Consider the following 16,745-nt stretch of genomic DNA (forward strand, 5'->3'; position numbering starts at 1 on the left):
CATTACCCACTAAGGTGGACACTATTCGCTATTTCCCCATGCCATCAATGCTGAATGCACTACAAGAGTTTGCATGTATGGTCAACTCTTATCACCGCTTCATACCTGCAGTGGCCTGTATCATGAGCCCTCTCCTTCCCCTCATGGCAGGACCCAGTAAAAACATACAATGGACCCAGGAGGTGACTGAGGCCTTCCAGGCCACTAAAAACACCCTAGCCAATGCCACCTTCCTCGTGCACCCACGGACAGATGCCCCGACCACTCTCACGACAGACGCCTCCAGCATAGCGATCGGGGATGTACTTGAGCAACTGTTGAATGGAAAATGGCAACCGCTAGCCTTTTTCAGTAAACACCTCAGGCCACCAGCGCTCAAGTACAGTGCCTTTGATGGAGAAATGTTAGCCTTATACCTGGCAATTCGGCACTTTTGTTACTTCCTGGAGGGCAGGAAGTTCAAAATTTACACGGACCACAAACCCCTTGTCAGATCTGTGGTCAGCCAGGCAACAGCGGCACCTGTCCTACATTTCCGAATTTACAATGGACATTGAACACATAGCCGGAAAATCCAACGTAGTGGCTGATGCCCTATTCCATTCAGCTATCTTGGTGGTGCACGATCCTACTCCTGGCATCAACTATGTGGCCCTGGCTGATGCGCAGCAAGCAGACCCTGACATTCTGATGTACCAGACAGCGCTCACCAGCTTACAATTGGAGGACATCCAGATCACCCCTGGCAATTGCACGCTGCTCTGCAACACCTCGCCAGGTAAACCTCATCCTGTCATTCTGTCTGCATGGAAGAGGTGGGTTTCGACTCGGTCCACAACTTGGCTCACTCCGCCATCAGGACTACAGTCAAAATGTTGGCAAACAGGTATGTCTGCCATGGCCTCCGCAAAGAGGTCACCCTGTGGGCCAGGATTTGTATTCAGTGCCAGTCATCCAAAATCCAGACTCATATCAAAGCTCCACCACAGACATTCGAGCCAGCACTTTGCCGCTTCAGCCACATACACATTGTTATTGTGGGGCCCCTACCTGTATGCAGAAGTGCATGTTACCTTTTCACCATGGTCGACCAGATGGCCAGAGGCGGTGTCATTATCAGAGGCTTCCACAGAAACATGCGCACAGGTTTTACTCAACACTTGGGTAGCGCATTTCAGGGTCCCTGAACACCTATCTTCAAACAGGGGGCCCAAATTCACTTCCAATCTGTGGACTGCCTTAGCCCATGCCCTGGTAACCTAACTTCACCACACTACAGCTTATTACCCACAGGCCAACAGGTTGGTGGATAGGTTCCACAGGCGCCTTAAGGCAGCCTTAATGGCATGGCTTACTGGACCTAACTGGGCCAACGAATTTCCTTGGGTCCTGTTAAGCATCCGCACCGCACCCAAGGACACCTTGAGGCATCCTCTGTCGAGTTAGTCTATGGCGCTCTCCTAGTTATACTGGGCAAATTCATGATGGCCCCTGAGGACTTGGGGGAGCCCCTGGCAACCACATTGTCTTGACTACGCAAGTGCCAAGGCACACTGGCCCCTGCTAAACCTAGACCCCACAACCTACCCTGCACTTACGCCCCAAATAACTTTACTGACTGTAAATACGTGTTTGTTCGGCATGAGGCTCACCAGACACCTCTACAACGGCTTTATGAGGGGCCATCTTGTGTCCTCAGACACAACAGCTCCACCTGTGTTTTGGACATTGGCGGCATGGAGGAGACTTTCACACTCGACTGGTTGAAACCGCCTTCTTGGACTTTGACTGGCCCATTACACACCTGACCCTACGGCAAAGGGGTCGACCTCCTAAAAACAGCTGGGTGGGTGGGTGGGGGGAGGGGGTCATGGAGCGACCCATGGCCTGCACTTCAGGCCAACACAGGAAATGGCCATCAAACACGGCGACTGGCAAAGCATTATGTGGTCTGAAATGCCCATTTTCATAGGCCACCAGCAGAGCAGTGAAACTGGCCAATCACCACAGGTGGATCGCAGGGGGCCCAATTGGGGCCCGGGCATCCGAGATAACCAATCAGCAGCTGGCCCACTCAAGCCACACCCCGGTGGTGATGCAGCTGTGAAATATAAAGTGTTCACAATCACTACTCTGGAGACAAAGTCTTGGAGAACAGGTTCAGCTTTATTTCAGGTCTGCAGAGCCGGATGTTTCTTAGTCCCAAGACACACTGGAGGTCCAAAATCATCACTCTTTTGGACAGTACCATGCTCAACATCACCACACCTCCTTATGGTTCCTTCCAATCAGGACTTCAATACTTTACAATCTTCCACTTTCTACTCCCATCCCTGCAGATACCGCACAGTCCCTCCCTCATCATACATCACATGTTATGTTAATCAGGCAGTCTCATCATTGCAGGCGTCTAAGTTAATATTCATGCTTTCATTAAGCAAGCGCAATGGTTACTATTGGATATCCTAGGTCATCTTGCCAGTTTAAACCAGATTCCGTTATCCTTGAGGCTTCTGATAAGAAAGGGCCCACTAGCTGATGGCTAACTAGTTTCAAGTTCTAATCTACATATTTTGCATTCCATTACCCTTCACAGAATGGTGCTAGTTTAATCATCTCCGGCCATTTTTCACACAGCCGAGCTGACTATTAAAGGCAGAGCTGGCACTGAATAAACTAAGTGTCGAATACACTCTACTGGTGTGTGTGTCTTTCTTCTCTTGCAGATTTGAGCTACAGCCTTAGGACTATAACCGAGAGCTATAACCTAGCTGTAGCTTTAGCGATCTTGCTACAATCTTTCCTGTAGTTAGGTGACCAAAACTGCACACAATACTCAAAATTTTGCCTTGCCAATATCTTATACAACTTCACCATAACATTCTAACTCCTAACCTCAATACTTTAATTTATGAAGGCCAATATACCAAAAATTCTCTTTGCAACCCTATCCACCTGTAATGCCATTTTGAGGGAATGATTTATCTGTATTCCCAGATCCCTGTGATCTACTGCACTCCTCAGTGCCTTACTATTTACCATGTATGTCCTTTCTTAGTTTGTCCTTCCAAAATGCAGCACTTCGCACTTCTCTGCATTAAATTCCATCTGCCATTTTTCAGCCAATTTTTCCAGCTGGTCCAGATCCATTTGCAAGCTTTGAAAACCTTCTTCACTACCTGCAGCGCCTCCAATCTTTGTGTCATCTGCAAACTTGTTGATCCAATTTACCACATCCAGATGATTGATGACTAATAACAATGGTCACAGGACCAATCCCTGAGGCACACCACTAGTCACAGGCCTCCAGTCTGAGAAGCAATCGTCCACCACTCTTCTCTGGCTTCTCCCATTCAGTCAAACCTAGTTCACTACTTCACCATAAATACCTAGCATCGGAACATCCTGACTAACCTCCCATGCGGGACCTTGTCAAAGGCCTTACTAAAATCCACACATCCACAGCCTTTCCTTCATCAACTTTCCTTTTAATCTCCTTGAAAAGCTCTATAAGATTGGTTAAACATGACCATTCACAAAGCCATGTTAACTATCCCTAATCAGTTGCTGGCTCTCCAAATAATTGTATATCTGATCTCTTAGAACACCTTGCAACCGGTCGATAATTTCCTTTCTGCTGTCTCCCACCCATCTTGAATAGTGGGGTGACATTTTCAAAATTATAATCTTTTTGGCTTGAAAAATATATTCACAGGTGAAAGTTTGAAGTAAATATTTCAATATATTCTTTCAATTGAATGAGAATTGATTTATTTGTTTTCTTTATTGTTCTTAAAGAAGCTTTTTTAATTACTGTATAGATAACAATTTCTTCAAATGGATAAAAAGTTATTAAATATATATCACATTGGCAATCAATTGCCTTTATGAATATTTAAAGTCTAAAATTATATTAACATTCTATGAGTATGTCGGAAGGTTTTATATCAGTGTTTTTAATGTTTTATCAGGCGTTAGGTTTTATGTATGCCACTGGTATTGGTGTGAGCTCCAACCAACCTAAGGTAAGAATAGGCTTTTTGTCCATATCCCTAATCATTGTTCTGTCAGTCATTGGTTTTTTTTTCATATGAGAGGCTTTGATAAGCTCAGGCAAAAATGGATGGCTTGCAGGAAGAATTAATTCTATTAAGAGTGTGGATTGTTTATTTTCTCAGTGATTTCACAGCCATCATTTTTAAGAACATTGTATGAGTAACATTTTGGGAGACTGTTTTTGATAATGACAAGATGTATCAGAGCACAATATTGCAAAGTTATTCTGTTCTATTCATATTCATAAAACACAAAAAAGACAATGTGAAAAATTGCAACCAAATTAAGTACTAAAATTGCAAGAAAACAATTATCACGATGAGAAATCTATCATCGTGGTTCACATTGTAACAGAATAAAAAATATATGTGAATAAGCAGTCCTTCAACTTCATTTAAGAGTCCATAAGGAATTTAAGCATTGAATCAATACACCAGCTTTCTTTGAAATTCAAGCAATCTCATGTGCAGATACAGAAAAACAGCCTAGGATTAGAAATAACATTGTTGCTCAAGATTGAATATAGACACCACAAGTATAGATTCCTGTAAGACAGGAAAATCTTCAGAATAATGGAGAATAATATTTTTGTCCAATGGGCTTCACTGAAACAGAACAGAAAGTTTGAATTTATGCATTTCACTGATCATAACATCCTTTGGCATTTATTGCCTACATTTTGCATTGAGACCCTTATATACTTTGGACGAGACTAATTTTCTGAGCACGATGCAAAGTGACAGATGTTATTTGCCACATTTTTAATGTAAATATGCAAGAACTATTATTATTGAAACAATTGACAAATATTGTATCTACTTCTGAGTCTCTCTGCATGTATTGTCAAGCTAATTGCATTATAATTCATTTTGTTACCACTGAGGCTAGTTTGTAGACATATTTGGCATTAAGCACCAGTTTTGCTCAAAATATTTTTCAGGCCCTGGTGTATTATACATTTGCTGCACTGGGTGGAAACTTAGTGGCACATATGATTTTGGTAGGTGTATTTATGTTTTAACAAATTTTGATGAGACATAATAAATCATAAATAAGCAGTATTTTTAGATGTATTAATGATATCTGTTTTAACAGGGCTACAGGTATCTTAATGGAATTAATCTTCCACGGCACTGTGAAGCAGCTCTCATTCATTACAGAACTACAGCAAAATATGGTAATTACTTGGTATAGCATAATATTTACGACACAGATTCAGCCAGTCAGTTCAACAGATCCTGAGACACTACACAGGCCTCTTCTCCAAAATCAGTTCATATGGAAAATATTGGTTGTCTTTCAAGTAGTCGAAGTTTTCAATAAGATTACACTGAAATAATTTTCAGAATTCATATGCTACGAAATCTGGGAAGCTGCTTCATATATTCCTAAATGTTTGCAAAGATCATGTATTTGTGAGGAATATGATCTGATATGGTTAGAAGTGGGTAGGGAAGTTATCCAAGAGAAATTTCAGGTCTAAGCAAAAGAGGTGAAATTTTAAAAAACTCAGCGCAAAATAAACTTGACGGCATAGATCTGTAGATCTGCTTATAATTTACTTGGAAAAATGTACATGTCAGGAGGTATTTAAGTTGGCCTTTAGTCTGACATATATGCAGGTGGTCTTGTAGCGTGCGCGCTACGTGAAGTGTGGAGTAAGAACAACACACACAGTCAAGGTCAAAGACTGATTTATTGCTCTGCCAGCTCTATTTATGTTCACTCCCTGCCTCTGACGACAGGAGTGACATCATTGCAGTGCCGACATCCAAATGGCTGGCATTCCTGCCATTGCCTGCTGTTTCCCTCCGTGCAGGAGGTCACATGGGATGCTGGCCGTTGGTTCCTGCGGGATCCTCACCATCGCCGCATTCACCGGCCATTTTGTGAGCTGGGTCACAACTCGATTCGCAGGCTGCTACACGACATCTCCCCACCCCCCCATAACCAGCGATCGGAGTGTCTGTTGCCACTTTAGGCGGCCTACCTCTGAGTTGTGGGGGCTGAGTTTTGATTGGCTGGCTAATGTCTATATGGTCCAGTTTCAGGTGGTCGAGGGTGAAGGTTTCCTCTTGCTACCAATATCAAATAGACACCTTGACCCATTATGCCTGACAACTCTGTATGGCCCCTTGTATGGCCGTTGGAGGGGTGCCTGGTTTGCTCCCCTTCGCATAAAAACATATTCACAGGTGTGCAAGTCTATGGGGACGAAAGATTTGGACTGGCTGTGGAGAAGCTAGGGTACCCAGTGCCACCATGGGGGTTTCTGGATCCTTGGCAGTGCCAAGAACTCCCCCAGGATTACCAAGGGTGCGCCATAGACCATTTCTGCTGAAAAGGCATTAAAGTTCTCTTTCAGCGCAGTGGATATACCCAGAAGGATCCAAAGCAGTTCATGCGCCCAGTTGGACCCCTTGAGCTGGGCCAACTGGGCTGATTTTAAGTATCTGTGGAACTGCTCCACCAACCCGTTGGCCTGCAGGTGATATGCCATGGTATAGTGGAGATGGGTTCCCAATAGTTTGCCTACCTCTGCCCAGAGCTCCGAGGTAAATTGTGCTCCCCGGTCAGATGATATTTATTTTTGGCCCGGGTGTCCATGAGGAACCACCTTCCCAAAAGACTCTCACATGTGGAGGAGGCTGTCACGTTGGCCAACCACTGCAGCCATTATCGACATCTAACCATGGCATTTCCCGGAAACTCGCAAGGTTGGTCGTATCGACAGGTCCCCACACCCCACCGTTCATGGTAATAACAATATGGCTGGGTAGGGGGGTCCACTTGCCTCTCTGTCTGCTGTGGCCTTGTTGCAGGCTGGGATCAGGGCCAACGAGATGCCATTTTCTTTCTTCGCTCTCCAGTGTATGTCCATCTGGGCTGCGACTTTCCTCGGGTTGTTGAAGTCCTTGTCGGTGAACAAGAGTCGGATATTCTCAGCCAGCTGCTACAGAAAAATCTGCTCAAAGAGCAGGCAAGGCTTGTGCCCCTCAGCCAGTGCAAGCATCTCACTCATGAGGGTGGATGGGGCCCTGTCCCCATAACCATCCATGGGCAGCACGCTCGTGCCATGATAGCCCAAAAGTGTAAGGTTAGTAGCTCTTTGAGGGCATGGTATTTACTTGCTCCAGAGGCTGCCATAGGAAATCGATGACTCTCGCTGCCATGTCCTGGTCGAGCGAACTCACTACATAGTAGTAGCAAGTGTCATCAGGGGCGATCTGTCAAAGGTGGAACTTGGCCTCATCCTGTTCAAACCATGTGTGGCTGCAATGCCCAGAACATTGGCAGCTTGAGCGAGACCAAATGGAGAGCTGCTTGGTCTGTCATCTTCGGGTCCAACTCCCAGTTAGACCAGTCGGGGTCACCAATGTAGCAAGTGCGCTATGCTAAGTGTGGAATAAGAACAACACACAAATACAGTCGAGTTGAGGTCGAAGACTGATTTATTGCTCTGCCAGCTCTGTTTATTCACTTCCTGCCTCTAATGACAGGAGTGACATCATCGCAGTGCCAGCCTCTGACTGGCCAGCATTCCTACCGTTGCCCGCTGTTTCCCATCATGTGGGAGGTCACACAAGGTGACGGCCATTGGTCCCTGCAGGACCCTTGTGATCGCCACGCTTGCCGGCCATTTTGTGAGCTGGGTCGTGACTTGGTTCATGGGCCACTACAGTATCTTAATGTTTTGAAAAAGCATGAGAGAATTATCCTGAAGGACTTGACATATTTTAAAGATTGGGGATCAATAAAAAGAATGTACACAAATCACGAAAATTGTCTTCTTTCTTTGCAATGGAAAAATTTGCTTGGACCTAAAATCCATTTGAATATTAGTAATGCAATTAATGTTGCATTTTACTGCTTTAATCAACTAAATATTTGTAATTTCATTCAATTTTTTCTTAAAAGTATCATTCTATCAAGATAATCACTGTTGAGGCACACTATTTTTCTTCTCATATATAACATATATATAACATATATAACAATTACAGCACAGAAACAGGCCATTAGGCCCTTCTAGTCCGCACCGAACCAAACACTCCTCTCTAGTCCCACCTACCTGCACAATGACCATATACCTGTCTAACTTTTTCTTAAATAATAAAATTGACTCTGCCGCCACTATTTCTCCCGGAAGCTCATTCCACACCGCTACCACTCTCTGAGTAAAGAAGTTCCCCCTCATGTTACCTCTAAACCTCTGCCCCTTAACTCTTAACTCATGTCCTCTTGTTTCAATCTCTCCTACTCTTAATGGAAATAGTCTATCCACATCCACTCTGTCTATCCCTTTCATAATCTTAAATACCTCTATCAAATCCCCTCTCAACCTTCTACGCTCCAAAGAATAAAGACCTAATCTGCCCAATCTCTCCCTGTACTCTAGATGCTTAAACCCAGGTAACATTCTGGTAAATCTTCTCTGCACTCTCTCCACTCTGTTTATATCCTTCCTATAATTAGGCGACCAGAACTGCACACAGAACTCTAAGTTAGGCCGCACCAACGCCTTATACAATCTAAACATCACTTCCCAACTCCTATATTCCATGCAATGATTGATAAAGGCCAGCATACTAAAAGCCTTCTTCACCACCCTATTCACATGAGTTTCTACCTTCAGGGAACGATGTACCGTTACTCCTAAATCTTTCTGCTCTTCTGTATTCATCAATGCTCTCCCATTTACTACGTATGTCCTGTTCTGATTCTTCTTACCAAAATGAAGCACTGTTACTAAATTTCAAAAGCGCATTTTCGAAGACGAAGAAAGGTGCTTTTAGACATACACACAGCATGTTAATACGGCCCTTCCAGTCCAAGAGCCTGTGCCACCCAAAAACACCATTTAACCTACCATCCCTGTAAGTTTTTGAAGGGGGGGGAGGAAACCAGAGTACCCGGAGGAAACCTATGCAGACACAGAGAACACATAAACTCCTTACAGATAGCGCTGAATTCGAACCCGATTTGCTGACTCTATAATAGTGTTGCGCTAACTACTCCACCAACTGTGCATTTTAAAATGCAAATACTTTATTTTGTTCAATGAACAATATAATTTTTTAAATCTTTTATTAGCAAATCTGGCAGCTCATCCTCCAGGAGGCTATTCACATTAACTCTTTTTCAATATTTTTATTGGTTTCACCAAATAAATGTTACATGACAATTAAATATTAACAAATCTTATATAGTAATAAAAATGGTATTGAAATCTACGTTACATTGAAAAGAAGTACTGTAACAGAAAAAAACACTATACTGATTATCCATCCCCTCCTTTTAGAGGCTACTGGCTTAATTCTAATAAATCACTACTAATAATTAAAAAAGAAGAAGGTAAACAATGGAGTCAAAAACCAGAAACGAATTAATCTTACAAATTTTGAAAATAATTAGGAAAGGAACTCAATAAAGAAACAAAGTTAAGATTAATTTCAGTAGTGGAATATCTATTTTTTTCTAAAGTCAAACAAACCAGCATATCAGACAGATAATTGAATGTGAGTGGGAGGGACAGCATCTTTCCATCTCATTAATATGGCCCTTTTAGCAATAAGGAAGGTGAGGGCAACTACATGGGATTGCAAAATAGTCAGTATCAAACCTGTTGGCCCACTTAATCCAAAGAGAGCAACAAAGGGATTTGGAGTCAAAGTAATATGAAGAATGTCAGCAGGTCAACCTTTTGATCCCCTAAACAGATTCAGGAATTTTGCTTTACTCAGGATTTTCAACTCCACAATCCTGTTCTTCTTTAGGGCAGTGACAAAGGATTTCCAGGGGAACATTGTAAGGGTTGTTATGAATGTTCACTCTTTTTCACTCTATGTGTTAGGTTAACTATTTATAGTATTTCCTGTTTTTATTTAAAAGTTTCAACATTCAATATTTTGCACTAACATTACTTTAATCATTTAACTGCTGATATCCTACAGGAGTTGAGACATTAGCCTCCTGAGTTCCCTCAATAAACCTTTCTGCTCCACCACCCTCCTTTCAAGGGATCCTTAAAACCCAACCATCACTTTCTGAATTTGCATTTAAGTTGTCGTCTGTTGTCAAACTTTTTTTAAAAACTTTATTTATTCGTTCAAAAAACAAATAGTACATAACATATACAACAATTAACCATAAACATGAACGTTATTTTTTATATATAAAAAAAGGAAAAAAAAGAAAAGAACCCCCCCTCCCCTTCAGCCAACTCTCCTAAGGAGAGCCATAAAGAAAGAAAAAATATTAAGGAAAAATTAAACATACATATTAAGATCTAATCAACATAAATTGAAATGTAAATATTCTGAGTATAACAACCACTTATTAATAAAAAACTATAGTTATCACATGAAACATATTTAATTTTTTCCATTATTAAACAATATTTCATCTCATTATGCCATCTATTAATATCAATCATATTTGTATCTTTTCACGTATTAGCAATACATTTTTTCACTACGGATAAAGCTAAATGTACATGTTGTCAAACTTTGAAAACACATGTGAAGTGCCGCTGGACGTATTATAATATTAAAGGTTATAAATGTCAGTTGTTTTGAAGTGTAAGGGGGGAAAGCCCACCTCTAACTGAAGCACTCCTTTAAACACAACCATGAAGGTCACTCCATCAGTACTTTGTACGTGAATATTTTAAATGCTTGATGGCTGAGATGATTGCATTACTGATAAAAAAAATTAAATTTTATATCCTAGTATTGAAAAGATTACTATTTGCTTACTACATTTATGCAATGAAATAAATAATACATCTATTTGCATTCTTATACATTTGGATATATCATGTAGGTTAACAGCGATGCTGGCAAACCTTAAGATAATTAATTTCTCTTTGCCCACACAGTGGCTGACAGCGTTGCCCTTCATGGAGAGATGTTAACAGAAAAGATTAGATTAACAGAAAGAACAGAAAATTTTAGCTCCAATGGTGAAATTATGGATTTAGATCGGTATCAGTACTATAAGTTTACAGCAGAAAAGGGAGATCTTCAGTCCCAGGTATGAAGCTACACCATCAGTATTCTGTTCAATTTAATTTTAAGAATAAACCATTTATCATTATAAAGATTGGAGAACCTTACATAAGAACCAAAGAAATGGGAGAAGGAGTAACCCCTTGAACTGTTCTTGCAACAAAATTACAGCTGCTTTTCGACCTCACCACATTTTCCTGTTTTGTCCCTGCGGTGAACTGCTGTACATTCTTTAATCTGGCTCCACCCTGTTCTGTGGCTGTACCTGTGGCTCCTCTCTGTATAAAGGCTCCAACACCTATAACCTATAACCTAGAAAACCTGGGTCACAGTACAGGATGACTTTCAAGTTTATTGTAAATAAAAGCCTATAGTTCCATAACTTTAGTCTTTTGAGTTATTGATAGCACATCAATTTTATTTACAATATTTTTTTCCAACAATGGAACAACTCTTGAAGCCTGATAAGATGGATCGACCCACAATTGCTAGAGGCCTAAGACTGTTTTGAACTCTGGCTACACTGCTTTGAGATCTTTCTAAAGAACTCCACCGGAGTTGTGGCCACGGAGGCAAACAAGCTGCACCTGCTCTTCTCCCGTGTCAGAGATCGAGTGTTCCTGATGATCAGGGATGCCTCAATGTACACAGAGGCAATGAACATACTCAAGAACCAGTACAGGGAGAACGTTAATGAGGTATACACCAGGCAAATGCTGGCTACCCACAGAGAGCGACAGGGTGAATCGAACGACAAGTTCCTCTGGGCCCTGTGTGGACTTGGACAAGTATGCAAATTCCAGTCGGTGTCGGCTGCCCAAAACACAGAGGACATGATCCGGGAAGCTTGTGTTGCAGGTGTCAGGTCGAACTACGTGCACCAGAGGCTACTCGAGCAGAATAAGTTAGGCTTAAGAGGGGCGATCAACCTCAAGAAATCGCTGGAGATTGTCCTCCGTAACATGGAAACATACTCAGCAAATGCCGCATGGGGGCCACCATCTTAGGACTCTGATCCACAGGCCAATGAGCGAAACCACCATAGCTGCAGTCTCCCAAAATGCTACTTTTGTGGTCAACCAAAGCATCCCCGAAAATGCTGCCTGACGAAAGACGCTACATGCTCCAAGTACAGGAAGAAGGGGAACTACATGAAGGTATGTCAATCGCAGCCGCATTCCAGTTCCAGTCCTGCCACATGCACAGCACGGGAACTATCATCTTGGCCACCATCAGCTTCCAGGGAAGACCATGCCGCGACACGGGGCTGCCATTTTGGACAACACCAATTTCAGGGGATAACCACGCCTCCACTAGGGCACTGCCATTATGCTCCCAGACCATGAGTCAACATGGGCCAGACAACAAACCAACACTAGCCTCTGTGGTGCTGGACCAAAACAGCCCACATCAACTCTCCTGTCTATGATGGACATCTCAAACAATGATCAGGTGACAAGATGCTTCTTTGATAGTGGGAGCACTAAGAGTTTCAACCACCCCGATATGGAGCAGCATTACTCACTTAAAGAAAAACCACTAAGCTATAAAGTCACCCTGGCCTCAAGGTCCCACTCAACCGAGATCTGCAGTCACCACTGTGATGCTGACCATGCAGGGCATGACTTACAAGAACTGTAAACTCTTTATCATGCTACAGCTCTGCGCACCAGTGCTGCTGGGTTTGGACTTTCAGTGTCACCTCCTCAAGAGTGTCATAATGTAATATGATAGTCCCCACCACCCCCCCCCTCCACATTGGCAACCCACAGTTCATCAAGACGCCATCCCCCACTGCCCCCCACCACCACCAGCCCAACTGACACGGGGTCTCTCTACTCTCCATATCAATCCCCCACCACTGTTCGTGAACCTTACCTCCACTGTAAGCTACTCACAGGTGATTCAGTGAAGGAGACAGGGCATTTATAAAACCAGAGGATCAGCAACTTCTGAATGAGGGATCATTGAGCCCAGTACCAGCTAGTGAAGAGACCAAGTGGTAGTGATCAAGGGTGGGGGTAAACACAGGATGATGATTGCTTATAGCCAGACTATTAACCGCTATACACAGCTGGATGCGTACCCCCTCCCTTGCATTACGAACATAGTCAAACAAATTGCCCAATATCATGTCTTTTCTACAAATGTCCTGAAATTCAACTACCACCAGGTCCCCATCCATCTGGAGGACTGCCAGTACACCACCTTTGAGGCTGACGGCCACTTCTACCATTTCCTCAGGGTCCCCTTCAGGATTACCAACAGTGTCTCTGTTTTCCAGCGAGAGATTAACCGAATGGTGGAACAAAATGATCTGCGTGCCACCTTCCCCTACCTGGATAAAATAACCTCACCTACAATAGGGATAAATAAGTTTTCCACACTACCCGCCTAGCAAGCATTGGCTGTGTTGTGCAGAATGGAGTTATTGGACCAGACCCCAACCGCATGCACCCACTGCTAGAACTTCTCCTTCCTCACAGCCTCAAGGCCCTGAAGAGGTGCCTGGGTTCTTTTCCTACAATGCCCAATGGATGCCCAATTATGTGGACGAAGCCCGACCACTTATCAAGTCCACATCTTTCCCCCTAACAAGAGAGGCCTACGCAGTCTTCATTCAGATAAAAGTGGACATCACTAAAGCCATGATGTATGTGGTAGATGAATCTGCCCCATGTCAGGTCAAGAACAATGTGTCCAATTTCACTCTGGTCACCACCCTGAACCAGGCAGGTCAGCCAATGGCCTTTTCCTCCCATACCCTCCATGGCCCTGAAATCTGACACTCCTCCATTGAGAAGGAGGCTCAGGTGGTGCAGCATTGGGGGCATTACCTGGCTGGCAGACATTTTACTCTGCTTACAGTCCAATGGGCCATGGCATTCATTTTTAACAATGAACAGCGGGGTAAGATAAAGAATGAGAAAATTTTGAGGTGGAGGATTGAACTCTCCACCTTTCACTATGATATTCCGTATCAGCCAGGGAAGCTCAATGAGCCCACAGATGCCCTATCCCAAGAGACATGCCAATGCCCAGAAAGACCACCTTAAGACCCTCCACAATGACCTCTGCCACCCCCAGTGTCATGAGATTTTTCCACTTTATCAAATCTCGTAATCTCCCATACTCCATCGTAGAGTTCAGAGACATGATCAGGGATTTCCGGGTCTACACAGAGTGCAAACCGCACTTCTACAAACCAGATAGGGAGCACCTGGTGAAAGCCACATTATCATTTAAATACCTGAGTATGGATTTCAAGGGCCCCCTCCACCAACCGCAACGTATATTTCTTCATGGTCATCGTTGAGTATTCACATTTCCCCTTTGCCATCCCTTACCCAAACATGAGCACAAGCACAGTCATCAGGGCACTGCACAACTTGTTCACTCATACATCTACAGCTACCGGGGTCTTCATTCATGAGTGATGAGCTGCGCCAATACCTGCTGGCTAGAGATATTGCCACCAGCAGATCCTCTAGTTATAACCCCCAAGGGAACAGCCTGATGGCAAGGGAGAACCCCACCACCCTTAAGTCCAAGGGGTTTCTAGTCACTCACACAATCAAGTGGCTGCTACATACCGCCACTAATGCTACCCCTCATGAATGAATTTTCTCCTTCCCCAGGAAGTCTACATCGAGAACCATCCTGTCATCCTGGTTGTTGTCCCCAGGGCCAGTCCTGCTACAGAAGCATGTGAGAGGCCATAAAACTGACCCACTGGTCGAAAGGGTCCAGCTCCTCCATGGAAACTCCCAATATGCAAACGTGGCCTACTCAGATGGGCATAAGGAAACTGTCTCCATCCGGGACCACATGCGTGCAGGGCACCCTGAGGAGCATACCCACCAAACAGCACCCTCCCCTCCCATGAATGCACACTATATACCATGGTACCTTAGCCTTGCCCCCGCCCCAATCACTCCAGTCAACCCGCCACAGGTCAACAGGTCAACAGACCCAGCAGGTCAACACACCACTGGAGGTCCAGGAAGAATCAATGGCCCCAGATACAACAGAGCAACCAACTGTCAAGACCAGACCGCCAGATAGACTTAACCTTCCAGACTTTTGTAAGATTTTGTGCCCCACGTCGCCTTGCTGGACAAAAAAAAAGAGGGGTGAATGTGGTAAACTGCTGTACACTCTTTCGTCCTGTGGCTGGACCTGTGGCTCCTCTCTCTTGACCCTGTATAAAGGCTCCAACACCACAACCTGTCCCCAGAAAGCCTGGGTCACAGCACAGGATGGCCTGCGTTTATTATAAATAAAAGCCTATAGTTCCGTAACTTTAATGTTTTGAGTTATTGATTGTGCATCAGTCCCACTGTTTCCAGCATTTGCAGTATTTTGTTTCTGAACATACCTTTGATGTTCACATTCTTATTTCAGCTTTGATTCTTAAATGTTTGCTGAAATCTTATTCTGTTCTTCTACATTGATTTAAGATGGGATTGCTTTGGCGAAATTGATATGATTCTGATCATAGAACATAGAACATTACAGCACAGTTAGTACAGGCCCTTCAGCCCTCTATATTGTGCTGACCTATATATTCTCAAAAATACTAAACCCTTCCTACCTCATAACTTTCCATTTTTCTTTCATCCATGTACTTAAGAGTCCCTTAAATGCCCTGAATGTTTCATCCTCCATCTCTACCCCTATCAAGGCATTCCAGTCCCCCACAACTCTCCGTGTAAAAAATATACCCCTGATGTCTCCCCTTAACTTTCCCCCTTCACTTTGTATTGATGACCTTTAGTGTTTGCTACTCCTACCCTGGGAAAAAGGCATTGGCTGTTTACCCTAACTATGCCTCTCAGAATCTTATGGACTGCTATTAAGTTATCTCTCATCCTTCTTCGTTCCAAAGAGAAAAGTCCTAGCTCTATTAACCTTGGCTCATAAGTCTTATTTTCCAATCCAGGCAATCTCCTCTGCACCCTCTCCATGGCTTTGACATCTTTCTTATAATGAGATGACCAGAAATGAACACAATATTCTAAATGTGGTCTCACCAATGATTTGTAGAGTTGCAACATGACCTCTTGACTCTTTAAATAAATCCCTCAACTAATGAGGCCCATCATTCCAAAGGCCTTTTTAAATATCCTCTCAGCCTGCACAGCAACCTTGAGAGATGTATGGATTGGACCCCAATGTCCCTCTTTTCCTCCATACTTTTAAGTATCTGACCATTAACCCTGTAGTCAGCATTCAGGTTTGACCTTGCATCACCTTTCATTTTATTTGGATTGAATTCCATCTGCCACTTTTCTATCTAACTCTGCATCCCTGTCTCTATCCTTTTGTAATTCATAACAACCTTCAGCATTATCCATAACTCTTCCAACCTTTGTATCATCCATAAACTTACTGAGCCATCCTTCCACTTCTTTGAAGTCATTTATAAAAATCACAAAGTACAGGCGTCCCAGATCCCTGCAGAAGTCCATTCGTCACTGACCTCCAGGTAGAATACTTTCCATCCCTTATCCGGACATCTAAAATCTGGAAAGCTCCAAAATCTGGCAAGCGGGGAGAGAGACAACAGTGCGAGTCGGGCAGGCAAAAGGGAGAGATCGGCAGCGCAAGGCGAGGGGGAGAGACTGGCAGCGCGAGTTGGGCGGGCGAGAGACCAGAATCGTGAGTTGGGTTGGTGAG

The 16,745-nt window shown here is 43.6% G+C and overlaps 1 protein-coding gene across 12 annotated transcripts in view; it reads left to right on the top strand.

Moving 5' to 3' along the window:
- LOC138760764 (protein sel-1 homolog 1-like) overlaps positions 1-16,745 on the top strand; it is a 107,923-nt gene that overhangs the window by 53,543 nt on the left and 37,635 nt on the right. For all 12 annotated transcript variants that reach the window (XM_069931819.1, XM_069931811.1, XM_069931809.1 and 9 more), the window contains 4 exons: positions 3,972-4,025; positions 4,997-5,056; positions 5,152-5,233; positions 10,937-11,091. In XM_069931819.1, coding sequence (XP_069787920.1) covers positions 3,972-4,025; positions 4,997-5,056; positions 5,152-5,233; positions 10,937-11,091 — 351 coding nt within the window. The remainder of the gene's footprint in view (positions 1-3,971; positions 4,026-4,996; positions 5,057-5,151; positions 5,234-10,936; positions 11,092-16,745) is intronic.

The sequence above is a fragment of the Narcine bancroftii genome, chromosome 4 (genome assembly GCF_036971445.1).
Source record: "Narcine bancroftii isolate sNarBan1 chromosome 4, sNarBan1.hap1, whole genome shotgun sequence".
Taxonomy (NCBI): Eukaryota; Metazoa; Chordata; class Chondrichthyes; order Torpediniformes; family Narcinidae; genus Narcine; species Narcine bancroftii.